Genomic DNA, 26781 nt, shown 5'->3' with positions numbered 1-26781 from the left:
AGCATCTTCAAGCTTACGGCAGTACACCTCGAAAAAACTCCTCTGAAAAAATTCCGAAATTCTCATTTGAAGAAAGACTCACAGTAAAAACAATCTTGCAAAATTTCCGTTTCAGGAACGACCGGAAGGATCACGCAGGATCCTGACGAGGTGAAGGATGTCCTGGAGATGATCGTAAGGACAAAGTGGCCGATAGCCAACATCGATATCAAGTCCAGTGTGGGAAACCCAATGGGGCTGTCCGCGGAGCAGTTCCCTTCCTTGAGAAGAAAGTTGTTCTCCAAATATTCTGACCAATCAAGACCAAGGACATTTTCTTACATGTAGAAATGTATATTTGCTGAAATAGTTCTATCACCAAGGGCACATTTATAGCTGAAGTAGAGAACCGAAATACGAAGGTGCTAGGGTTATTTTGAACTTTTGAAGTTCAGTCACCACTGTCTAGTATTATGACCAGTTTTGTTTCCAAAATACCTCGTAGTATTCCTAGTTCCTATTCTTGGAGAACTTCCAAATGCTTAGTCCTATTTTACGATTCACTTTGATAGTTTGTGATTCTTTTATTTCTAGAATCTATTTCCTATTTCGAGCTTCCGTTTTTGTTGGAAGTAGGTATTGTTTAGCCTTTTTTCGTCTGTCCATATACAAATAAATTTAATCATGGGTGGGTATGGATGTTATTTACTAGTTTTAGGTATATTCTATTTTATTCTATGTGTAATGATAAGCTATTTGGTACCTACCTATCTATAAATATTGTGATAATTTTAAAATAAATAAAACATCATTATTATGTAAACAAAAATATATTATGTAAACAATTTAACTTTATTGAAGGTGATTCTTAACTATATTCATTTCTAACAGGAATAGGTATAGTTTCTTTACACTTTACACAGAAAATGTTCTACATACATAATTATAATTTCTTTACATAGTTTTGTCAAAATTTATCAATACTTTCACTTGGGTAGGTAAATATTTATCTTTTTTACCTACTCACATATGCACCTACGCCTTTTATTAAAAAAAAAAAAATAAAATAAGGTCCCTAACTATCACATACATATTTAAGTCTGTTTATGAGAAAACAGCTATAGAAACCTGCCCTTAAAATGTCCCCAAGTTAATTTCACTTTTCGCCTTCGGAAAATTATCTATTTTTCGAACTGGTGCTCCACAACTGCGGTTGTAACATTAACACAGCAACTGCAACACAAATCTTAACACATCAGCTGCCAACTGCCACGGTAACTAATTCGACACAAAGTATAGATGATGTCAATGAAGGATGACAGATGATAACTTAACAGTTGGGGAGTTTGGTGCAGGACACATAAGGAGGGATCTCACAGGTGCAATCCACACACTCTTCATACTCAGCAGGGGACAATTTGTCTCCAATGCTCAACGTGAGGTTGCCGAATGTACACTGGCCCTCTTTGCCTTCAATTTCTGAAATGGATAGGTGGAAATTGATTAGTAGAGTCTTTAGTGGGTACTTAGATCAATAATAATTGGACAGCATTAAGTTGAAAGGAACCATCCATAATGCAAGTCCCCTTAAGATGGAAGAATTCGACTAGCTTTCATTTGCGTCATTTGCATAGGATAATTATTTGCAGAAGTTGAAATTTCAAAATCAAAACTATTGGAGACAGACCTATGTATTTTTAGGACTAGGTACGAAGATTATTGGAATAATATAACATGCACTTACTTTTTTCCGATTCCTTTGCTGATTTCAAAACTGTGTCTTCAATAGAGGCTGAAAAAAAGAAACATAAATATAAGGGATGGTGTCCGTCATCTACCTTTTTACAGGTACATATCTACCTATTATATGTTAGCAAACTGTACTATATACATCAAGTTACCGACACAAACATTGGTCCTATGCCTTGAAAAGTAAGAAGAAAGTTCTATACCGTGCCATTTTGGCTTTCCTACTTTGACGGTAGAACCACTGTATCCGACCGGAAGGATCACGCAGGATCCTGACGAGGTGAAGGATGTCCTGGAGATGATCGTAAGGACAAAGTGGCCGATAGCCAACATCGATATCAAGTCCAGTGTGGGAAACCCAATGGGGCTGTCCGCGGAGCAGTTCCCTTCCTTGAGAAGAAAGTTGTTCTCCAAATATTCTGACCAATCAAGACCAAGGACATTTTCTTACATGTAGAAATGTATATTTGCTGAAATAGTTCTATCACCAAGGGCACATCTTGCATGTACAAATTTATAGCTGAAGTAGAGAACCGAAATACGAAGGTGCTAGGGTTATTTTGAACTTTTGAAGTTCAGTCACCACTGTCTAGTATTATGCAGAACCGAAATACGAAGGTGCTAGGGTTATTTTGAACTTTTGAAGTTCAGTCACCACTGTTTAGTATTATGACCAGTTTTGTTTCCAAAATACCTCGTTTTATTCCTAGTTCCTATTCTTGGAGAACTTCCAAATGCTTAGTCCTATTTTACGATTCACTTTGATAGTTTGTGATTCTTTTATTTCCAGAATCTATTTCCTATTTCGAGCTTCCGTTTTTGTCGGAAGTAGGTATTGTTTAGCCTTTTTTCGTCTGTCCATATACAAATAACTTTAATCTTGGGTGGGTATGGATTTTATTTACTAGTTTTAGGTATATTCTATTTTATTCTATGTGTAATGATAAGCTATTTGGTACCTACCTATCTATAAATATTGTGATAATAGAATCTATTTCCTATTTCGAGCTTCCGTTTTTGTTGGAAGTAGGTATTGTTTAGCCTTTTTTCGTCTGTCCATATACAAATAAATTTAATCATGGGTGGGTATGGATGTTATTTACTAGTTTTAGGTATATTCTATTTTATTCTATGTGTAATGATAAGCTATTTGGTACCTACCTATCTATAAATATTGTGATAATTTTAAAATAAATAAAACATCATTATTATGTAAACAAAAATATATTATGTAAACAATTTAACTTTATTGAAGGTGATTCTTAACTATATTCATTTCTAACAGGAATAGGTATAGTTTCTTTACACTTTACACAGAAAATGTTCTACATACATAATTATAATTTCTTTACATAGTTTTGTCAAAATTTATCAATACTTTCACTTGGGTAGGTAAATATTTATCTTTTTTACCTACTCACATATGCACCTACGCCTTTTATTAAAAAAAAAAAAATAAAATAAGGTCCCTAACTATCACATACATATTTAAGTCTGTTTATGAGAAAACAGCTATAGAAACCTGCCCTTAAAATGTCCCCAAGTTAATTTCACTTTTCGCCTTCGGAAACTTTCACTTGGGTAGGTAAATATTTATCTTTTTTACCTACTCACATATGCACCTACGCCTTTTATTAAAAAAAAAAGGTCCCTAACTATCACATAGGTACATATTTAAGTCTGTTTATGAGAAAACAGCTATAGAAACCTGCCCTTAAAATGTCCCCAAGTTAATTTCACTTTTCGCCTTCGGAAAATTATCTATTTTTCGAACTGGTGCTCCACAACTGCGGTTGTAACATTAACACAGCAACTGCAACACAAATCTTAACACATCAGCTGCCAACTGCCACGGTAACTAATTCGACACAAAGTATAGATGATGTCAGTCTAGAATTTCAGCCAATCAGATAGTATAATCCAAGAGTTTAACTTAAACGGAGTTTAAACTTTAAAGCGCTTTAAAGGAGAAGTGAGGTTCACAGCAGATAGTGTGAGAAGTAGGTATAAGACAAATAATATGCCTGGGTTCACGGAGTGAGTTTAAACTCCGCTTAACTTTTCAATTAATCAATCTGATTGGTTAGTTAAAAAAAAGTCTAGAATTTCAGCCAATCAGATAGTATAATCCAAGAGTTTAACTTAAACGGAGTTTAAACTTTAAAGCGCTTTAAAGGAAGGACACATAAGGAGGGATCTCACAGGTGCAATCCACACACTCTTCATACTCAGCAGGGGACAATTTGTCTCCAATGCTCAACGTGAGGTTGCCGAATGTACACTGGCCCTCTTTGCCTTCAATTTCTGAAATGGATAGGTGGAAATTGATTAGTAGAGTCTTTAGTGGGTACTTAGATCAATAATAATTGGACAGCATTAAGTTGAAAGGAACCATCCATAATGCAAGTCCCCTTAAGATGGAAGAATTCGACTAGCTTTCATTTGCGTCATTTGCATAGGATAATTATTTGCAGAAGTTGAAATTTCAAAATGAAAACTATTGGAGACGGACCTATGTATTTTTAGGACTACGAAGATTATTTTGGAATAATATAACATGCACTTACTTTTTTCCGATTCCTTTGTGGATTTCAAAACTGTGTCTTCAATAGAGGCTGAAAAAAGAAACATCATAAATATAAGGGATGGTGTCCGTCATCTACCTTTTTACAGGTACATATCTACCTATTGTATGTCAGCAAACTGTACTATATACATCAAGTTACCGACACATTGGTCCTATGCCTTGAAAAGTAAGAAGAAAGTTCTATACCGTGCCATTTTGGCTTTCCTACTTTGACGGTAGAACCACTGTATCTGGACCTATGTATTTTTAGGACTACGAAGATTATTTTGGAATAATATAACATGCACTTACTTTTTCCCGATTCCTTTGCTGATTTCAAAACTGTGTCTTCAATAGAGGCTGAAAAAAAAGAAACATCATAAAATATAAGGGATGGTGTCCGTCATATACCTTTTTACAGGTACATATCTACCTATTGTATGTCAGCAAACTGTACTATATTCATCAAGTTACCGACACATTGGTCCTATGCCTTGAATAGTAAGAAGAAAGTTCTATACCGTGCCATTTTGGCTTTCGTACTTTTCAATTGACGGTAGAACCACTGTACCCTACAAATAAGTGAAGAATCGCTAGATAAAAGAAAGTTAATCTACTTACGGCATCTGAACTGAATGGGACAACAGCCGTCGTCTCCAAAGTAGACAGGGGTACAACCCTCCTGCAAATCACTTCCATAGTGAAGTTCAATATCACAGGAGATCTCTCTGCAGTAAGGACCGGTGTTGGATCCTGTGGCAGAAGAAGTTTGGAATTGGGATTCAAATAATATATTACGCCATCAAACCTCTTGATAGTTATGTTTTAACTTAGTTGGCAAAAATATTCTTAACATAGTCGGCCGGCCATCGATCGATGTCGACTGAACCATCCATACTGCCTCGACAACATAGATTCATCTCGTCGATAGACATCGATCAACGACCGGACGACTATGTTTGGACATAACTTTAGGCCTGCCGTCACCAGTATAGGGGGTCTGTCTATGTCATTTTCATAGGGTTGGGTTTTCACCCTTCGCACTAAATGAACTCAGTAAATATTACCGGTATAATCCTTGGTACAGATACAATGTGTGCAGGCGGGTGTGTCCGGATAGAAGACAGCGCCTTCAGGATACGGCAGAAGAAGTTTGGAATTGGGATTAAAATAATATATTACGCCATCAAACCTCTTGATAGGTAGGTAGTTATGGTTTAACTTAGTTGGCAAAAATATTCTTAAGGTGTGCCCACTGTCCACAAACAGTCGACCGGCCATCGATCGATGTCGACTGAACCGTCCACACTGCCTTGACAACATAGATTCATCTCGTCCATAGACATCGATCGACGGCCGGACGACTATGTTTGGACATAACTTTAGGCCTGCCGTCACCAGTAGAGGGGGTCTGTCTATATCATTTTCATAGCGTTGGGTTTTCACCCTTCGCACTAAATGACCTCAGTAAATATTACCGGTATAATCCTTGGTACAGATACAATGTGTGCAGGCGGGTGTGTCCGGATAGAAGACAGCGCCTTCAGGATACTGCACGCCACTCACGTTGCACATGAAACCGGAAGATTTGGCCACAACGGAAGTCGAAGCGGGAGTGTTGCCCGCGGTAGTCTTGTTTTGAGATTTGGCCTCTTCAAGAGCTGAAATTACGAAAATCTATCATGAGAACACGTCAGATGGATCTTCTGAAGAATATGAAACTGAAAAAGAGAATTCACAGTTGGGAGATCAGAATCAATTTTACCATCCGGAAACTAACAACGGAAGAGATTCAGTTCCAATCCCAAGTAATATTGATGATCCAGATCAACAACTATCTACTAGTATTACTCAAGCTCATTCAAACGTGGCGAATAGTTGTCCCAGGCTTGATTTGGGCGGCAGCATTGTCAATGAAAAATCTTCTACTGACCTGGAAAATAATGTAAACTGTGAAGATGACATATTAATAAAAGAGAAAAATGAAAATATAGTTCTTCAAGATACTCTGTCCAAAACAGATGGTGCTCTAAACGCTCCGCAAATTCCTTTCGTGGCGAATAGTTGTCCCAGGCTTGATTTGGGCGGCAGCATTGTCAATGAAAAATCTTCTACTGACTTGGAAAATAATGTAAACTGTGAAGATGATATATTAATAAAAGAGAAAAATGAAAATATAGTTCTTCAAGATACTCTGTCCAAAACAGATGGTGCTCTAAACGCTCCGCAAATTCCTTCAGATCATGCAACCACATTGAACATGGATATGATGCAAAAGTTATTAGAAATAAAATCAAAATGGAAACAACTGTGTGAAAATATAGCTGCTCTAAATGAAGATGGCAATTTTGAAGAAAATCTATTATGAGAACAAAAATCCTTCATAGTTATTACAAAAATTTGAAATAAAATATTGTTTCCTGCAAGAGGCTCACGAAAGTCCATAAGGATGATAAATGAATGAATTGAAGATTGAAGAGCTTAGACGGAAAAGTTTAGGAGATAAGATATGGAGTAGTGTGGGGTGGAAAGCACTATCCTAAATTTATAATGTCACATGAGAACAAAAATCCTTCATAGTTTTTACAAAAATTGGAAATAAAATATTGTTTCCTGCAAGGGGCTCACGAAAGTCCACATAAGGATGATAAATGAATGAATTTAAGATTGAAGAGCTTAGACGGAAAAGTTTAGGAGATAAGATATGGAGTAGTGTGGGGTGGAAAGCACTATCCTAAATTTATAATGTCACTTTTAAATTGACACTTTGTCACAGAAGATGGAGAATAAATAATCAATCCAAGTTTCGCAACAAAGTTTTGCAAAACAGAAGTGACAGGTTTCTCTCGATATTGGAAGCTGAACGTTCTTCTCTCTAGTCTTAAGCAGGGTCCACAGTTATGTTGGCAACGTCGGACGATAATGATGGGCAACATTTCTGTAAGTGTGAACCCTGCTTTAGAGTCAATAAACCTCTCTTTGACTCAAACATATACTAATAAAACCACTACTGAACTTCATGAAAGAGAGGGCATGAAAGAGAAAGAGGCGCAATAGTCCTATACTGAGCTCCGCTCATAGTTTGAGTCAAAGAGAGGTTTATCGACTCTAAAGCAGGGTTCACACTTACAGAAATGTTGCCCATCATTATCGTCCGACGTTGCCAACATAACTGTGGACCCTGCTTTAGACTAGAGAGAAGAACTTTCAGCCTCCAATATCGAGAGAAACCTGTCACTTCTGTTTTGCAAAACTTTGTTGCGAAACTTGGATTGATTATTTATTCTCCATCTTCTGTGACCTGTAAGGCCAGCCACTCATTATCAGGTATACCTGATAGTGTGTGTGATCATCAGGTATCAGGTACACCTAACATTCGGATCTTTTCAGCCGTACCTGTCAGGTCTACCTGATAGTGAATGGCTAGCGTAAGAAAAGATCCCCCAGTTTACAATTTGTAAGGCCAGCCACTCATCATCAGGTATACCTGATGGGGTCAATTCTACCTGATAGTGTGTGAGATCATCAGGTATCAGGTAGACCTAACATTCGGATCTTTTCAGCCGTACCTGTCAGGTCTACCTGATAGTGAATGGCTAGCGTAAGAAAAGATCCCCCAGTTTACAATGTATATATCGTTATACTAACCGGGACATTTGACTCCAACAGAACAGCATTCATCCAAGGAGTATTGACGAACACAGCCGTCCATGATGGGTTCTCCTAGGAATTCAGGACAGTCGATGTGGGCGCATACAATACTGGATCTGTAAGGAGAACAAAAATGCCACAATTCCTATCATAAGAAGAAAATTTAGCTAGAAAATAATGTTAGATGGGTGAGTGATCCCATTAAAAAATGTTTGAAGTGATGGCTTTTATACCACATAGATGAGGTCTGTAGCTGTAGGGTAGATGTCCCTGGTTCTGTAACTCTATGTTGAACTGAATGTACCTACCCCCAATTCACAAGGTTTATAATAGTTATATTAGCTCAAAAGTTTACCTATCCATATTAGGCCAAGCTTCCGTACAACGACATTCGGCGACACAGGATCCTTTGCTGGCGGGGATCTTCTCTCCGCTTTTGTAGGTTTTCCCTTTCACCGAACATGTCTTGGAGGCGGTTTGGATTTGAGATGCTGCGAATGTGACAGAAAAGTTAGAAGTCAGAACAGCGGCCCGCGGACCACATGTGGCCCGCCAGACCATTTTTGTGGCAGCGAAGCTTTTCGGGCGAAATACATACTTGCCAATGTAGCATGAGGCCCGCATACACATGGAAGTTGGAAACCCCGAGTTAGAACATTGCTGTTCTTAGAAGATCCTTGATTGGCAAAGAATAGAGGTTGTAGAAGCTTTGCATACCTATGACTATCCTTCATGGGTGAACACAACGCAAGATAAAACTCTGTACTCATGATAACAATTCAATTGCTGACGTTCTGAATAAAGAAGCAGTAAAAGAAATACTTTGGTCTAAAGCTGAAGCTATTTTGGGTTAACGAGTCTACATATCTTCAATTTTTGGGAAAGAAACATTTCGATTTAGACTGGGGTTAACCATTTCGGACCCTGGAACTCTTTACAGGAATTTCGGATCCACCCTGGTATGTATTTAGATACAGCTCGATCCTCGTGTCAGTTCAATCCCAGGAAAAATCCGACTAGCTAAGGGCCAGAATTAGAAGTGGCACTTCTAATGCCTATTAGAAAACTCAGTGTCACTTCTAATATTAGAAAACTCAGCGTCACATCTAATATTAGAAAACTTACGACAGGAGAAAGCAGTGGCGCATTTCTCAGCATCTGATTTGACAGGTTTACATCCCAGCTCTTTGTAGAGACGAAGGATACCAGTGTCGGAGGGGCATTCTCCTGTAAACACAAAATTACTTTGAGTTAAGCAACGTTGGGCGTGGTTGGTACTTTTAAATAGGTAGTTAGGACATTGATAGATGACAGATGTTGCATGTTAGCTAGTATACTCGTAGGGCCAGCCACTCACTATCTGGAATCAACTAAATCTCACAAGTGGACCTTTTCAGCCGTACCTGTATGTCAGGTCTACCTGATTGTGTGTGCTCATCAGGTATCAGGTAGACCTGACAGGCAGACCTGATCAGGTAGACCTGACTGATACGACCAGCTAAGGGCCAGAATTAGAAGTGGCACTTTTAATACTTATTAGAAAACTCAGTGTCACTTCTAATATTAGAAAACTCAGCGTCACATCTAATATTAGAAAACTTACGACAGGAGAAAGCAGTGGCGCATTTCTCAGCATCTGATTTGACAGGTTTACATCCCAGCTCCTTGTAGAGACGAAGGATACCAGTGTCGGAAGGGCATTCTCCTGTAAACACAAAATTACTTTGAGTTAAGCAACGTTGGGCGTGGTTGGTACTTTTAAATAGGTAGGTAGGACATTGATAGATGACAGATGTTGCATGTTAGCTAGTATACTCGTAGGGCCAGCCACTCAATATCTGGTATCAACTAAACCTGACAAGTGGACCTTTTCACCTGTACCTGTCATGTCAGATCTACCTGATAATGTGTGTGCTCATCAGGTATCAGGTAGACCTGACAGACGGACCTGATCAGGTGTACCTGACAGGCAGACCTGATCAGGTGTACCTTACAGGCAAACCTGATCAGGTAGACCTGACAGGCGGACCTGATCAGATGTGTTTGTCAGGTCTACCTGATAGTGAGTGGCTGACCTAGGCCTGGCGTTATCATCGCTTCAAACTCTTGAAGTCTTGACGTTCCCGCGCTTTCCAGTACTCTTGAATCAAACTATTATTTATCTAATTGGTAATCTGCCATCACAATTACAACGCACTGTTAATTAATTGTTAATTCCGAATCGATTGAAAAATTGCAAGTGCAGTCAAGCAATAATCACAATTAATGCTCTATTAGTTGGCCTATTAGGAGTGTTAGGACCTACCTAGATACGTAGGTGTATCACTGTATCAGGTAATCAGAATTAGATATACGAGTAGATAGTAGAGAGAGATATTGGTTGTTGGTCAAGATTATTGCAATATTTTGTTCACATGCACCATATAACGATATTCAGTACCTATAATGTGTAGGTGTTTCAGCAAGATTTCATTAATTAAATTAAACATTGCTGTGGGCTATAAATTACAATGGTAACAGAACAACCGATATCTCAGGCACCCAATCAATTAATATCTGCTCCTAGTTTGGTAGGTGGTGTAACCACTAACCACTTACGCAATATAGAAATTCGATTTTCTAATTTTCTAGGTATCTACAGATCATTATTATTTTGTTTAGCATACCTATTTTTTTAACCATACAAAAATAGAGAGCCTAACAAAGCTCAAGACACCATAGGTACAAGTACTTGAATTCGTATAAGCTTAACCCATCTTTTGGGTCAGTTGCCCTTACACCTAAGCCTTGTTTTTTGTGTATGGAGTTGAGCATTACAAGTACCTCCTTATCACAAGAAATTATTTCTTAGGGCGTTAGGTCTGTGAGGTACTGAGGATACTTGAATTCGTATAAGCTTAACCCATCTTTTGGGGCAGTTGCCCTTACACCTAAGCCTTAGAGAGAGTTTTTTGTGTATGGAGTTGAGCATTACAAGTACCTCCTTATCACAAGAAATTATTTCTTAGGGCGTTAGGTCTGTGAGGTACTGAGGGTTCAGAATTATTCTAGTTTTTATGTTTGTAACTGTAACTCCGTATGCTTGTAACTTTTGTAAGTGACATTATTAATACTTCTTGATAAAACGCAGAGAGTACCATAAGAATAAAGCACTCGTAAATACTTGATCAACCTCAATATACAAAATAATGTTCATTCATCCACAGGTTAGATTGTTGACAGTAAAAAAAAAAAAAAAAAAAACCAAAACTAGTTTTTACGCTCCGCAATTTCCTTCAGATCATGCAACCACATTGAACATGGATATGATGCACAAGTTATTAGAAATAAAATCAAAATGGAAACAACTGTGTGAAAATATAGCTGCTCTAAATGAAGATGGCAATTTTGAAGAAATAGATCACATGTTTCAAAGTATAGGGCTGTCATTGGAAACTCCAAAAATTCAAACTAGAAGTGAGAAACAAATCAGCGAAAAAGGACAAGAAGTGAAATTGACCCCAGAAACATTTTTTGGTGTAGGAAATGAAAGTCAGACTCAACCTGGAGATAAAAATCATCAAACATTTTCCCAGGTCTACATAAAATATAAGAAAAATAAAAACATGGTCACTGGCATGCAAGTTCCTCTCCATCGAGTGATGTCCACATTGTTTGACCCCAAGAAGCTCAAAATACAATACATGAAGAAATGGTTAAACGTTGATAATAGTTCAAAACGATTCGTCTGTGGCATGGAAGGTGTTATGTCAATAGTGCACGCGTTTAGTATGAAGAATGAATTATTCGCGTTCAAAAATGGCGTCAAAAGCAAACGGTCAGACTGCGGACCGTATGATGGTCTGGGTTGTTTGACCCCAAGAAGCTCAAAATACAATACATGAAGAAATGGTTAAACGTTGATAATAGTTCGAAACGATTCGTCTGTGGCATGGAAGGTGTTATGTCAATAGTGCACGCTTTTAGTATGAAGAATGAATTATTCGCGTTCAAAAATGGCGTCAAAAGCAAACGGTCAGACTGCGGACTGTATGATGGTCTGGCAGATATCATTTGGCAAGCAGGTGATGGAAGTTCTGCCATTGTAGTGGAATATGAACCACAATTTTCTCACACCAGAATATTCGAATGTTTGGATGCCAAGATGTGTTTCAATATCAATGAAGTTCGCTCCCAGTTATCCTCAGTGTCTGAACGTTGATAATAGTTCGAAACGATTTGTCTGTGGCATGGAAGGTGTTATGTCAATAGTACACGCGTTTAGTATGAAGAATGAATTATTCGCGTTCAAAAATGGCGTCAAAAGCAAACGGTCAGACTGCGGACCGTATGATGGTCTGGCAGATATCATTTGGCAAGCAGGTGATGGAAGTTCTGCCATTGTAGTGGAATATGAACCACAATTTTCTCACACCAGAATATTCGAATGTTTGGATGCCAAGATGTGTTTCAATATCAATGAAGTTCGCTCCCAGTTATCCTCAGTGTACACGACACCGCAGCCTCCTATATCTCTTATCCTGAGTGTTATCCTGACTAGAGGACTTGATAGAGTACAAACTGACCTATCAAATTCCAAAGTGAAAACATTGTTGACGCAGGATGGTGATGAAACATGGTCTTTAATATTACTGTTGCTTATAGGCCAGGCGGTAGGTCATATCATGCATTCACAATTCCCTAAGAACTGGAACCCGGTTAGATCTCCCATTGGAATATTGTCTCTCGATGAATACGGAGAAAAAGTTTACGTAAGTCAAACTTCCTCTGAATTTATAATGTTCTTAATGTTCTTTCCTTTGAAAGATTCAGAGACAAATATTTCCAGAGCCAGGAAAGCCAACTAACAACATCGAAAACTACTCATACACGTACTTGCAGGCAAACTTGACAAACTATTCACAGGGTCAATTTTACCCACAAAAGTACCATCCATTAATAAATTTTACTCCATTAAACTCCATTTCAATTTCCAGGTAAGTCCATTCTTCAAGACCCCCCGGTTTCCTCTCTGGCTGATCCACTACTGTCATGATGGCAATCACTACTCCCTCCTGTTTGGACACTGCAAACAACTGCTCAGCGACTGGAAGGAGGAGAAGAATTTCACTCTACACCACTGGGACTTTGATGACGAGGAGATGAAAACTGTGCAGATAAGTAAGTCGAAATAAAACAAAGTACTAACAGACTTACTTATACTTATTATACGTAGCATCATACCTAAAGCGGTTCGCGTTCTTTTAGACTTAAAAAAAAGAGGTTTGATAGAGGAAACTGTAAGAGCGGAAGTCTTATCGTCCAGAAATTCGAAGAGAGAGGCCACTATAGGAGAAAGCCAGCCGTTCCATGCAGTTCCGGGCGGGGTTCGAAACCGCGAACTAGCAATCACAAGGTAGGTGCTCTACCCTCCAAGCGTAGCATCTTCAATGAATTAGCTTACGGCAGTACCTACACCTCGAAAAAACTTCTCTGAAAAAATTCCGAAATTCTCATTTGAAGAAAGACTCACAGTAAAAACAATCTTGCAAAATTTCCGTTTCAGGAACGACCGGAAGACCTCAAAAAAACCCCTCTGAAATAATTCCGGAATTTTCATTTGAAGAAAGACTCAAAGTAAAAACAATCTTGTAAAATTTTCGTTTCAGGAACGACCGGAAGGATCACGCAGGATCCTGACGAGGTGAAGGATGTCCTGGAGATGATCGTAAGGACAAAGTGGCCGATAAGGGCATTCTCCTGTAAACACAAAATTACTTTGAGTTAAGCAACGTTGGGCGTGGTTGGTACTTTTAAATAGGTAGGTAGGACATTGATAGATGACAGATGTTGCATGTTAGCTAGTATACTCGTAGGGCCAGCCACTCAATATCTGGTATCAACTAAACCTGACAAGTGGACCTTTTCACCTGTACCTGTCATGTCAGATCTACCTGATAATGTGTGTGCTCATCAGGTATCAGGTAGACCTGACAGACGGACCTGATCAGGTGTACCTGACAGGCAGACCTGATCAGGTGTACCTTACAGGCAAACCTGATCAGGTAGACCTGACAGGCGGACCTGATCAGATGTGTTTGTCAGGTCTACCTGATAGTGAGTGGCTGACCTAGGCCTGGCGTTATCATCGCTTCAAACTCTTGAAGTCTTGACGTTCCCGCGCTTTCCAGTACTCTTGAATCAAACTATTATTTATCTAATTGGTAATCTGCCATCACAATTACAACGCACTGTTAATTAATTGTTAATTCCGAATCGATTGAAAAATTACAAGTGCAGTCAAGCATTAATCACAATTAGTGCTCTATTAGTTGGCCTATTAGGAGTGTTAGGAACTACCTAGATACATAGGTGTATCACTGTATCAGGTAATCAGAATTAGATATACGAGTAGATAGTAGAGAGATATTGGTTGTTGGTCAAGATTATTGCAATATTTTGTTCGCATGCACCATATAACGATATTCAGTACCTATAATGTGTAGGTGTTTCAGCAAGATATCATTAATTAAATTAAACATTGCTGTGGGCTATAAATTACAATGGTAACAGAACGACCGATATCTCAGGCACCCAATCAATTAATATCTGCTCCTAGTTTGGTAGGTGGTGTAACCACTAACCACCTAGCCACCTACGCAATATAGAAATTCGATTTTCTAATTTTCTAGGTATCTACAGATCATTATTATTTTATTTATCCTACCTATTTTTTTTTTTTTTTTTTTTTTTATTTATACATTGAGCTAATTTGCCATGCATGCCTAATGCGCCCAGCTACGCCAATCCGCTTCATAATACAATCTGTTTTGTAATTACGCTACCTGTAGGTTAAATATTTAATCAATGAACGTCTCGAGCTTTTTCTGCCACACACGTTTCGACCATCTCTTCTGACAGACCTGGGTCCGTCTGAGCATGAGTTGTAGGGCATTATTAGATTCAATGAATTAGATTTGAAATGATCTAATAATGTCCTGGGGTGATATCTTATCTATTTTTTATCCTTATTGAACCAGATGGTCGACTAATCCGTTTGCCAAATATGTCCTGATAATACCATGTTCAGAATTATTCTAGTTTTTATGTTTGTAACTGTGTAACTCCGTATGCTTGTAACTTTTGTAAGTGACATTATTGATACTTGATAAAACGCAGAGTACCTACCATAAGAATAAAGCACTCGTAAATACTTGATCAACCTCAATATACAAAATAATGTTCATACATCCACAGGTTAGATTGTCGATTGTTGACAGTAAAAAAAAAACAATCAATACTAGTTTTTATTATGTCCGCATGTGATCAATGAACTTTGTATGCACTTCTTACGAGTTTTTATTATGTACCTAAAAGTTTATTTTTAATACAATCTAAACATAATATTATGTCATTTATAAACAATAACAATGGTTTTATTTTCTTCCAAGTTCGATTCTTTATCTATGTAGGTATTTAATTGGTGACTGTCAATTTAATTTGTTAAAAAGTGACAAAAAAATAGAATGTTACAAACATTGGAGAAGAAAAAAACAGAACCCTTGAGAAAAAAAAAAAAAGAGGGACAAAAAAACATAATGAGGAATGTATTATTATTTGAACTTGAGACGCATTTCTTTGAAGAACTAAAGTCACAGGTATCAGACTTTTTACGCTCTCTTTTTTGGGCGGGGTCCTAACGAGACTGAGTGCACCCCAAACCAGCCGGTCATCCATGGAGATTGCAGATAACAACCACATACAAATGGTGATCAAAAAAAGTTTCAAGAAAGATTTTATGTAAATCAAAGAAATAAGAAGAAAAAAAAAAAAATAAAAAAACATTAATACCTACATTACGTCCTACAATTTGTGTTAAGGCAGATCATTTTCGGTTACCCACTTAGGTACTTCAAAACTTTAGTGCGGAAAGGGAAAACTTTTTGTTCTCTTCCTCTTCAAACCACATCGCAGCTGCTTTCTTTAAAGGAAAAAAAAAAAAAACTTAAATTCACTTTGCAGACCCTATTAATGATTTAGTAACAAGAACTCCCAGGGGAATAAAAACTTTTAAAAATGTTTATTTAATATTTGAATGAGATGATCGAATCCCTTAATCTCAGTTTATTATTGTATACCATTATAGGAGTGGCCGAAGCTGTTCCGAGAACGGACCTCAGAATGAAATTCCATGCCTTGGTTGGAATCCGAAGCCGCAATCTTCCACTTACAAAGCGAGAAAATCTATACTACTTGCAAATTAATAGCCGAATTAGTAGGTCTCCATTTTCCCCCAGGATAACTTTTTAATCTCTTTGATAGATTCAATTCAAAGGACGATAATTTTAACTTTGTATCGAAAACAGTTTTCTAATATGGTACCTACTCTCAATCACTAGTGCAGTTGAATCCCCCCTCTAGTAAACCAGAGCGTCGCGTCTAGTCTGAATTATTCATTGTTTTAATTACATTGTCCATTCATCAGTGAAATAGTTACTGACTTATCCTATTATCTCATTTAAATTGAAAATTCTTTGCTTTCCTTTCTCTATCACAAACAGGACGAGTTTATCGTGTCAATGTTGAACTAACCAACGTATCTATTAATTGAACGCCCGAGCATGCAATGGTAATTGGCGATTGGTGCCATTGTTTGTTTTAATTGTTCTGTAAGAGTTTTGTAATAATTCAGACTAGAAGGAATGAAATGTTACATCCTCCAAGAATTTGTTGACAGGAAAGTCAGCCATTCCGAGAATGAACCTTATCTGTTTAGGATAAAATTCACCTTGAGCGGGAATCGAACCTAGCACTTACCAGGCAGGCGAGCTACCGTCAAATAAATAAAGGTTATAAGACAGAGCTGAAAAGTGACAGGAAAGTATGCACTCCTGATGACCGAAAGACCATAAACTATTCATGGTCGAATGCCTGTACTTTAACACATCGCTAATTACCCATGTGCAACTTCTGACCTGTGTGCAAGCGAAATTTATAGACATAGGTAGGCTTGCCAAACGTCCCGAATTGGCCAGGACAGTCCCGAATTTCAGGGGGTGTCCCGGCGTCCCGTTCAGTTTTTCATTTTGGGGCGTTTTGTCCCGAATTTCCGTTTTTGTCCCAGAAAAAATTCGGGACGCGTTTTTTAACTTTAAAATTAGGTACCTACCTCTATAAATCAGAATTTGTTCTTAACTTGTTTAAATGTGTCATGCTTTCATCAGTTTGCTCTTCCACTTTCCTAAACCTTTATAAACGAGAAAATGTTGTATTAAACAGCCTTAAACGAAAAAATGAGCTGGTCCCTTGAATTCTCGTTTATCCAGGTTCGACTGTATTTTGTATCTGTTTTTAATAATAGGTATGTTACCTATCACCTATCGTACCTATATGTACATAACGTACCTATGTGATTTCGCGATTATGTTCGCAATCTTATGGTCCCGAAAGCGAAGGGATAAGGAAAACGTCAGGATAGGGGAAAGTCAGCTGTTAACGAACCTTAAAAGTTCAGGATAAAATCCGCCCCGGTCGGAAAGCTGGCCATAAAGTTGTTAAGTCCAAAAAATATACACTTTCTTCCTCTCCTGCTGCTTCCTTGTCTTTCTCCTCTTCCTAATTATATTGCCCATCTAATCAATTTTGGATATCCCCCATTTGATCTTCTCGTCCACCTGATCATTTTTTTTGATGTAGGATTCCGCTATTCCCCGAGGACTACGATAGACACCGCACTGATTATATATTTTCATGGATAACTGTGTCATCCGTCACATTGTAAAAACTGCCAGAGACATGGGACCAGGGCCCTGTTTCATGAAACTTATAAGTCCTGTAATACAGGGAAATTGCCTCTATTAAAGCCAAATTTTAAAGATGGTCGTTTCACGCTCAACGTTGCTTATTTTAAGTGATCCGTCGAAAAAGCTGGTACATTTTAGGTGCTATTCTCGTTGGCATTGTGATTATTAAATCTAGGGTTTGAAGAGGCACCACTATTCTTCTAAAAAACACGAATTTACCTATATCAAACCTGTTCCTAGGTATTTGCTTACTAATAAACAAACATGCTGGGCCCGTCCCTCTGGGAATTATTTAGCCCGTAGTTTATTCGATCAGTACCTATGTACCTACCTAATTTGTTTAATATTCAGTTTCCAGTTTTTTTGGTTTTTTGCTTTATGGTTCTCTGGACAAAATTTGCACCACCATTTTCGTGTTCCTCCTCCGGGAATTATTTAGCCCGTAGTTTATTCGATCAGTACCTATATACAATTGTACCTACCTAATTTGTTTATTCAGTTTATTATTATTCTTGATTTTATTTTTCAATTTTACTTATAGGTATGTAACGGGCTCTAGTCTTGATTTAAAATCAAGACTAGAGCCCGTTCTCCCTTTCTTCCCAATATAAGGTTTAAGTCACCCATCCATTTATTGGCCTTGCTCGGCGTAGCTTAACATAGGTGACGCTAAAACCGCCTTAAAATAACGACTGAAGTGTTATCTTAAACTTTCTCGCTTTGAGTTCATAGGTCGTCGCGACAAATTTCAAGATCAGAGCTCATTTGTGTGAGAAAATGTGAAAAAAAAACCACAATTACTCAATTAACTTTAAGTCACCCATCCATTTATTGGCCTTGCTCGGCGTAGCTTAACATAGGTGACGCTAAAGTTTTTTTTTGGTTTTTTGCTTTATGGTTCTCTGGACAAAATTTGCACCACCATTTTCGTGTTCCTGGTAAAAAGACCTTAAATTTGATATACATATATGTATGTCGACCAGGTTTGGATAAGTCCTTCTATGAGAACAGAGTGACAGACGACTATACCTTTTTATTACTATTGTAATAATAAAGGAAGGACGGACTAAAAAATGACTTAAACATCTAGTCATAAACCAGATATGTACCTACATACCTACCTACTTGCGATTAAAAGTTAGTCATGTTTTCCTTTTATGACTAATGCTCGATTTTACAATTAGAAGCTAACCAGAGAGGAATAAAATTATTTTTACGAACAGAGTGACAGACGACACCGAAGCGAATACAATAGTCCGTCCCTTATACCTTTTTATTACTATTGTGATAATAAAGGAAGGACGGACTAAAAAATGACTTAAACATCTAGTCATAAACCCGATATGTACCTACATACCTACCTACTTGATTAAAAGTTAGTCATGTTTTCCTTTTATGACTAATGCTCGATTTTACAATTAGAAGCTAACCAGAGAGGAATAAAATTATTTTTACTCGTAGATGACTAATTGAATACCTACTTAGTATTAAATTAAATAGGTATTCAGTAGTTAATTTGATGGAGGGTTTGATAGAGGGACCTGTAACAACGAAGTTCTTATGGTCCCAAAATCTTGGAAAAAACGAGGACAGGATAGGAGAAAGCCGTCCGTCCCGAGAACGAAACTTATCTGGTGTGCCAGATTTGTCTGACTGCATCAACCAAGTTGTTATCGGAGAGCAAAATTTGGATTGTCTCATCTACAACTCGTTATCGCATGGCGAAATCAACAAAACGGTTCAACTCGGTTGGCGAAATTCGGTACGTTTTATTATGAGCTCAGACACCATATCCGGACAGCCGTTGAGCTGCCGTTCCGAAAATAAACCATAAATTTTGCCTCGTGCGAGAATCCAAGCCAAGACCTATCACCTACAAGAATAATTTAAAAACCTGCGGACTTTCAGACGGTCTGAACGTGAGTGGCTGGCTGGCTGGCCCAAGGTAGGCGCGCTGACAAAGCTGTCTAGAGGCTGGCTTACTAATCTGTAGAATAGAATATACCTTGTTTATCCTGCCAGGCTGAGACTGAAAAGTCCCTTTACTCCCGCAGTCTAAACAAGGTCTTATTTGTAATGTGTGTGATCAGTGTGATTTATATCCAACAGTATACATATATGTGCAGTACCTATGTATAGTGCACAGACTAAGTAATAGTGCAACTAATGACAATATCGGTAAGAGAGTGTTTACCAAAGACACATTGCTGAGCAGAGGGAAATTTGATATCCGATACCTAGTTATTGGTAAGAAATTTATTCAATTGGGTATGTATCTACTAATGATACCCACTTCTTTATTGGTGAGGTGATTCCCTTCTATAGGTGTGTGAATATTTTAATAACATCAGATATTATTAAGTAGCTACCTATTTTAATAGCATTTCACTTCTAATATTGCCCCTCCATCTTTGAAATTTCAGATAAATCATCACCAAACCGGATCTGTTGCAGAGGAAATAAATAGGTACTCAAACAAGAATGAAGCTTACATCAGATTGGCTAAGCTCGTTGGAGAAAGCAGAAAAGACAGCCATACTGGAGGACGATGTTGTACTCAAGGTAAATTTCCACCAAGTAGGTGAAGTACCTAGGTATTATCTTAACTTTAAGTGTCGGATACATTCAATTCCGAGCTTGGAATTTGGATTGATTTCTTTGTTAAATTGATTCAGTGAATTCCGACATTCATAATTTAAGTAGGTACGTAATGATTCAAGTAGGTGAAGTAGGTACCTAGGTATTATCTTAACTTTAAGTGTCGGATACATTAAATTCCGAGCTTGGAATTTGGATTGATTTCTTTGTTAAATTGATTCAGTGAATTCCGACATTCATAATTTAAGTAGGTACGTAATGATTTACTTTTATAATTGATCATAATGGATTAATGGCAATTCATAATTGTGAGCTTTTTACACTGGTCGCTACTCGATTAAAGTAGCTACTTAATTATTGTCCTTATGAAGCTGAGTGCACCCCGAACTCCAAGCAGAGAGTCAAAAAAACTTCGACAATCGACATTGAAAAATCACTGGAAATTCTACCCGAAGAAACTTTGCAAACCTAGTGTGTTACCCACTGGTGTTAAATTATTACTAATAAAATCATTCTTATTCCCTACAGGTCCACTACAAGTTCGAGGATGGCCGGGAGATGGCAGAGGAATATGACATGCGTACCAAACAGGTGACACGTCGCGCCTGGAGAAACAAGACCAATATCCACAAGGATCCAAACCTCTGGGAGACCGAATTAGGAGATTCGGGAGATGGCAGAGGAATATGACACGCGTACCAAACAGGTGACACGTCGCGCCTGGAGAAACAAGACCAATATCCACAAGGATCCAAACCTCTGGGAGACCGAATTGATCAAAAAAAGTTTCAAGAAAGGTTTTATGTAAATCATAGAAAGAAGAAGAAAAAAATAAATAAATAAAAAACATTACGTCCTACAATTTGTGTTAAGGCAGATCATTTTGGGTTACCCACTTAGGTACTTCAAAACTTTAGTGCGGAAAGGGAAAACTTTTTGTTCTCTTCCTCTTCAAACCACATCGCAGCTGCTTTATCACTGGTAATTTCCTCAGCATTGTAGTTTTTCACTAATTATTCTAGCTGTTTTGTACCAATATGTGTCTCCTTATGAACAGTTTACCACTTACCTCGAACATTCGTGACGGCAAACGTTACGGTCAAAACACCGAACAAAGTCAACGTAGAGAACATGGTTGCAGATCTGGCGCGGATTGAATCAGGATTGAAACTGAACCGAGTTCAAGTAACCAGTAGCCTAGCGATAGCGATGGGATAGTCTGACAATCCCTACCGAAACTCATTTCATCACCAGAAGGTTACCCCTTTAGGTTCTTGTGGATTTCTGACTAGGTAGGTATTACGAGGAAAATAGAGGTTCTCTTTGAACCTCTGATTTTCCTCACTAAAGAGGAAAATCATGAAAATGAAAGTTCTCTTTGCTGCTAAAGAGGAAAATCGAAATTATCTTTGGTGCCAAAGAGGAAAATGAAAGTTCTCTTTGCTGATGAAGAGGAAAATGGAAGTTCTCTTTGCTGCTAAAGAGAAAAATGAAAGTTCTCTTTGTTGATGAAGAGGAAAATAAAAGTTCTCTTTGCTGCTAAAGAGGAATATTAAAGTTCTCTTTGCTACCCAAGAGGAAAATGGAGTTTTTTTCCTGCTAAAAAGAAAAATGAAAGTTCTCATTGCTGCTAAAGAGGAAAATGAAAATTCTCTTTGCTGCTGAGAGAGTAAAATGAAAGTTATGTTTGCTGCTAAAAAATTAGGAGATGACATCCCTACACCGAACTCGAACATATTCAACAGTATCATAAGGGAAGCGAGTAACATGCCGTATATTCTGAAGGAGATGGAGAAGAGTTCCATTGTGTGGCGAATCCGCAACTTGAGCTTTCCCTTGGACAATTATTTGCTGAGCTTTGACAATGATTGTAAGTAGATGGTCGCAATCCCGGACCTTGCCTTGCATCTCGACATTATTAAAAGCTGACTACAAAATATACGAGGATTTCAAAATCATTGTGTATGTTGCTTAACCAGACTTTGGGGCTTTTAAACGTGAGACGAGGTGCAACTAATGTGGTTTAAAAATAAACTAAAATAAAGTAAAAACTCATCAAGAAAGGGTAAAACTCATCAAGAAAGGGTCGATGTCTTTTCTTCGACCATTGGTATTTTCTGGAACATTGAAGACTTTTTTTTCCTTAGTGAATGACAAAAGATTTTTTCCTTAGTAAATGACAAACAACACCTGAAATTATGCTGAGCTTTGACAATGATTGTAAGTAGATGGTCGCAATCCCGGACCTTGCCTTGCATCTCGACATTATTAAAATCTGACTACAAAATATACGAGTACCTACATCAAAATCACTGTGTATGTCCCAACAGTATATATGTGCAGTACCTATGTATAGTGCACAGACTAAGTAATAGTGCAACTAATGACAATATCGGTAAGAGAGTGTTTACCAAAGACATTCTAAGTGTGACGTATTTAGTGCACACAGGATAAAACAATGAATATTATTACCATATACAGGGTGACCCGGGTTGCAATTCATAATTGTGATCTTTTTACACTGGTCGCTACTCGATTAAAGTAGATACTTAATTATTGTCCTTATGAAGCTGAGTGCACCCCGAACTCCAAGCAGAGAGTCAAAAAACTTCGACAATCGATATTGAAAAATCACTGGAAATTCTACCCGAAGAAACTTTGTAAACCTAGTGTGTTAGGTGTTACCCACTGGTGTTAAATTATTACTAATAAAATCATTCTTATTCCCTACAGGTCCACTACAAGTTCGAGCAGAAAGGCTTGTCTCATATTGGAATCGTAGTCGCGCGGCTTTTAGTGGCGCGTAGTCACCTGAAAACCCAATGATGGAGATTTCTCACGAAGGAAAATGATGGAGATTTCTCACACTTAGAGGAGAAAGGCTTGTCTCATATTGGAATCGTAGTCGTGCGGCTTTTAGTGGCGCGTAGTCACCTGAAAACCCAATGATGGAGATTTCTCACGAAGGAAAATGATGGAGATTTCTCACACTTAGAGAACGATGCTCAGCTGACTTCGTGGTACGCGCTAAGAATAGTGCGACTATCAATGTGTGACAGGTCTATATGAAAATGATGGAGAAAAATTAAGTGTACCTATGTTGTTAATTAGGGTAAGGAGTGATATTTTATAGGGCTGCACATCTTGTATTTGATTTTTAATCGACATTTAAATTGAAGAGGAAGAACAAGGAGAAGAGTATGTAGAAGGAAAAGTAAGAGAAGAATTATATAAATTATAGAAAAATCTAGAATAGAGAGAGAGAGAGAGAGAGAGAGAGAGAGAGAGAGAGAGAGAGAGAGAGAGAGAGTCTGTGTATGTTGCTTAGTCAGACTTTGGGGCTTTTGTTTTGAACGTGACGCGAGGTGCAACTAATGTGGTTTAAAAACAAACTAAAATAAAGTAAAAACTCATCAAGAAAGGGTATGGTCGATGTCTTTTCTTCGACCATTAATATTTTCTGGAACATTGAAGACTTTTTTTTCCTTAGTGAATGAAAAAAATAATAATAATAATAATAGTGCTTATTTATACTGCTCGCATAGGACTGAAAAGTCCCTTTACTCCAGCAGTAGGCTACTATAACCTGTAGATATCCTAGATTTGACATTGAACTTGAATGTAGGTGAAGTATTAGCGATCATCATGGCGTATCACATGGCGATCTAGAGGTAAAACTAGATTAGGCACGTCCTACTGATAACCACTCCGTCACCAAGATCCACCCCTGTAGATATCCTAGATTTGACATTGAACTTGAATGTAGGTGAAGTATTATCGATCATCATGGCGTATCACATGGCGATCTAGAGGTAAAACTAGATTAGGCACGTCCTACTGATAACCACTCCGTCACCAAGATCCACTTTGTTATCACTAGATCGCTCGGAGTAGCTGGAACCGATTCCAAGTGAGTGAATCTTCATCATGTGAATCTGAGTATCAATCGATTAAAAATATTGTTGTACCTACATTAGTTCAATAATAACTTAATTATTATTATCTATTAAGATTGTGTGTGATTTTGCCTGCAAAAGAGATAAGGGCGGTCTTTGAGTATCAATGATAAATTACTTAGTTAATCTGAGTGAGTATCGATCGATTAAAAATACTGTTAGTAGGTATCAATCTATTAAAAATATTTTTGTACCTACATTAATTCCATAATAATAAATTACTTAGTGAATCTGAGTGAGTATCAATCGATTAAAAATAATATTGTTGTACCTACATTAATTCAATAATAATAAATTACTTAGTGAATCTGAGTGAGTATCAATCGATTAAAAAATTTGTTGCACCTACATATACCTGCATTGATTCAATAATAATTACTCAATTTTTGTCATAATAAAATTATAAGATTGTGTGTGATTTTGCCCGCAAAAGAGGTAAGGACGGTCTTTTCGTGTGAATATTCGTGGTAGGTACAACATTACATTACAACATATCTCAGATAATTACTTCGCCCCGGCTTACTAAATTCTTTTTACATGGTGTTATTATTTTGTTTTTAAATGAAATGAAAATATTTTGTTTCCTACCTATAAATCTCATACCTAGGGGATTACTTCGCCCCGGTTTACTAAATTCTTTTTACATGGTGTTATTATTTTGTTTTTAAATGAAATGAAAATATTTTGTTTCCTATACCTATAAATCATACCTAGGTAGGTGAGTAATATTAAATCAGGTTTTAAAATAAAATAGGTACCTACCTAGGTAGTAAATTGTTTGAGTGCTTTGTAAATTGTTTTGAATTCAAACAGGGGCCCCTACTGAATTGTCTTAATGGTATCTGTCTATCTGTCATTTCGTTCCACGAGTTGCCATACTGGTGTGCCGGGTTGGTAGTAATTTTGCCAATTTCCTGTTTTCCACAAACACGTTTTCATGTTTCCTACTGCCTATACCTATAGGTTATACCTAGGTAGGTGAGTAATAGTAAATCAGGTTTTAAAATAAAATAGGTACCTACCTAGGTAGTAAATTGTTTGAGTGCTTTGCAAATTGTTTTGAATTCAAACAGGGGCCCCTACTGAATTGTCTTAATGGTATCTGTCTAATATCTGTCATTTCGTTCCACGAGTTGCCATACACACATGAAACCGGAAGATTTGGCCACAACGGGAGTCGAAGCGGGAGTGTTGCTTGCGGTAGTCTTGTTTTGAGTTTTGGCCTCTTCAAGACCTGAAATTACGAAAATCTATCATGGGAACAAATATCCTTCATAGTTATTACAAAAATTGGAAATAAAATATTGTTTCCTGGAAGGGGCTCACGAAAGTCCATAAGGATGATAAATGAATGAATTTAAGATTGAAGAGCTTAGACGGAAAAGTTTCTGAGCTAACTTGCTATGCATGTCTAATGCGCCCAGCTACGCCAATCCGCTTCATAATACAATCTGTTTTGTAATTACGCTACCTGTAGGTTAAATATTTAATCAATGAACGAGTAAATGTTTTAATTCGGATAATCAATGACGAAAAAGCATTAAACATGATCAGTGTCGTGACTCAAGGTTGTGAAGGTAAAGTGAGGTTCACAGGAGATAGTGTGAGAAGTAGATAAATACTTATGGCCGCGTCCACAGAGTGAGTTTAAACTCCGTTTAACTTTTGGATTAATCAATCTGATTGGTTAGTTAAAAGAACGTCTAAAATTTCAGCCAATCAGATATTATAGTCCAAGAGTTTAACTTAACGGTGTTTAAACTTTAAACTCACTTTGCAGACCCGGCTATTAATGGTTCAGTAACTCCCAGGGGGAAAAAAGTTTTAAAAGTGCTTATTTAATGCTTGAATGAGATCAACGTATCCCTTAGTCTCAGTTTATTATTGTATACCATTATAGGAGTGGCCGAAGCTGTTCGGAGAACGGATTTCAGAATGAAATGCCGTGCCTTGGTTGGAATCCGAACCCGCAAACTTCCACTTACAAGGCGAGCAAATCTATACTACTTGCAAATTAATATCCGAATTAGTAGGTCTACATTTTCCCCCAGGATAACTTTTTAATCTCTTTGATGGATTCAATTCAAAGGACGATAATTTTTACTTTGTATCGAAAACAGTTTTCTCATATGGTACTTACTCTCAATCACTAGTGCAGTTGAATCCCCCCTCTAGTAAACCAGAGCGTCGCGTCTAGTCTGAATTATTCATTATTTTAATTACGTTGTCCATTCATCAGTGAAATAGTTACTGACTTATCCTATTATCTCATTTAAATTGAAAATTCTTTGCTTTCCTTTCTCCATCACTAACAGGACGAGTTTATCGTGTCAATGTTGAACTAACCAACGTATTAATTGAACGCCCGAGCATGCAATGGTAATTGGCGATTGGTGCCATTGTTTGTTTTAATTGTTCTGTAAGAGTTTTGTAACAATTCAGACTAGAAGGAATGAAATGTTACATCCTCCAAGAATTTGTTAACAGGAAAATCAGACGT

The 26781-nt window shown here is 37.6% G+C and overlaps 1 protein-coding gene across 1 annotated transcript; it reads right to left on the bottom strand.

Moving 5' to 3' along the window:
• Positions 1–1249: 1249 nt before the first annotated feature.
• Positions 1250–21515, bottom strand: LOC103520889. Its single transcript, XM_026832023.1, has 11 exons — positions 21395–21515; positions 9549–9650; positions 8301–8436; positions 7943–8061; positions 5773–5955; positions 4916–5047; positions 4607–4654; positions 3912–4032; positions 1932–2020; positions 1724–1771; positions 1250–1458 (listed from the first exon to the last, which is right to left on the bottom strand). The coding sequence occupies exons 1-11, from the start codon at positions 21456–21458 to the stop codon at positions 1310–1312; spliced, it is 1191 nt and encodes a 396-aa protein (XP_026687824.1). The 5' UTR covers positions 21459–21515; the 3' UTR covers positions 1250–1309.
• Positions 21516–26781: the final 5266 nt, after the last annotated feature.

Source organism: Diaphorina citri, unplaced genomic scaffold (assembly GCF_000475195.1).
Source record: "Diaphorina citri unplaced genomic scaffold, Diaci psyllid genome assembly version 1.1 scaffold73, whole genome shotgun sequence".
Lineage (NCBI taxonomy): Eukaryota > Metazoa > Arthropoda > Insecta > Hemiptera > Psyllidae > Diaphorina > Diaphorina citri.
The sequence above is the reverse complement of the archived record's forward strand: the minus strand, read 5'-3'. Positions and strand labels throughout refer to the sequence as shown.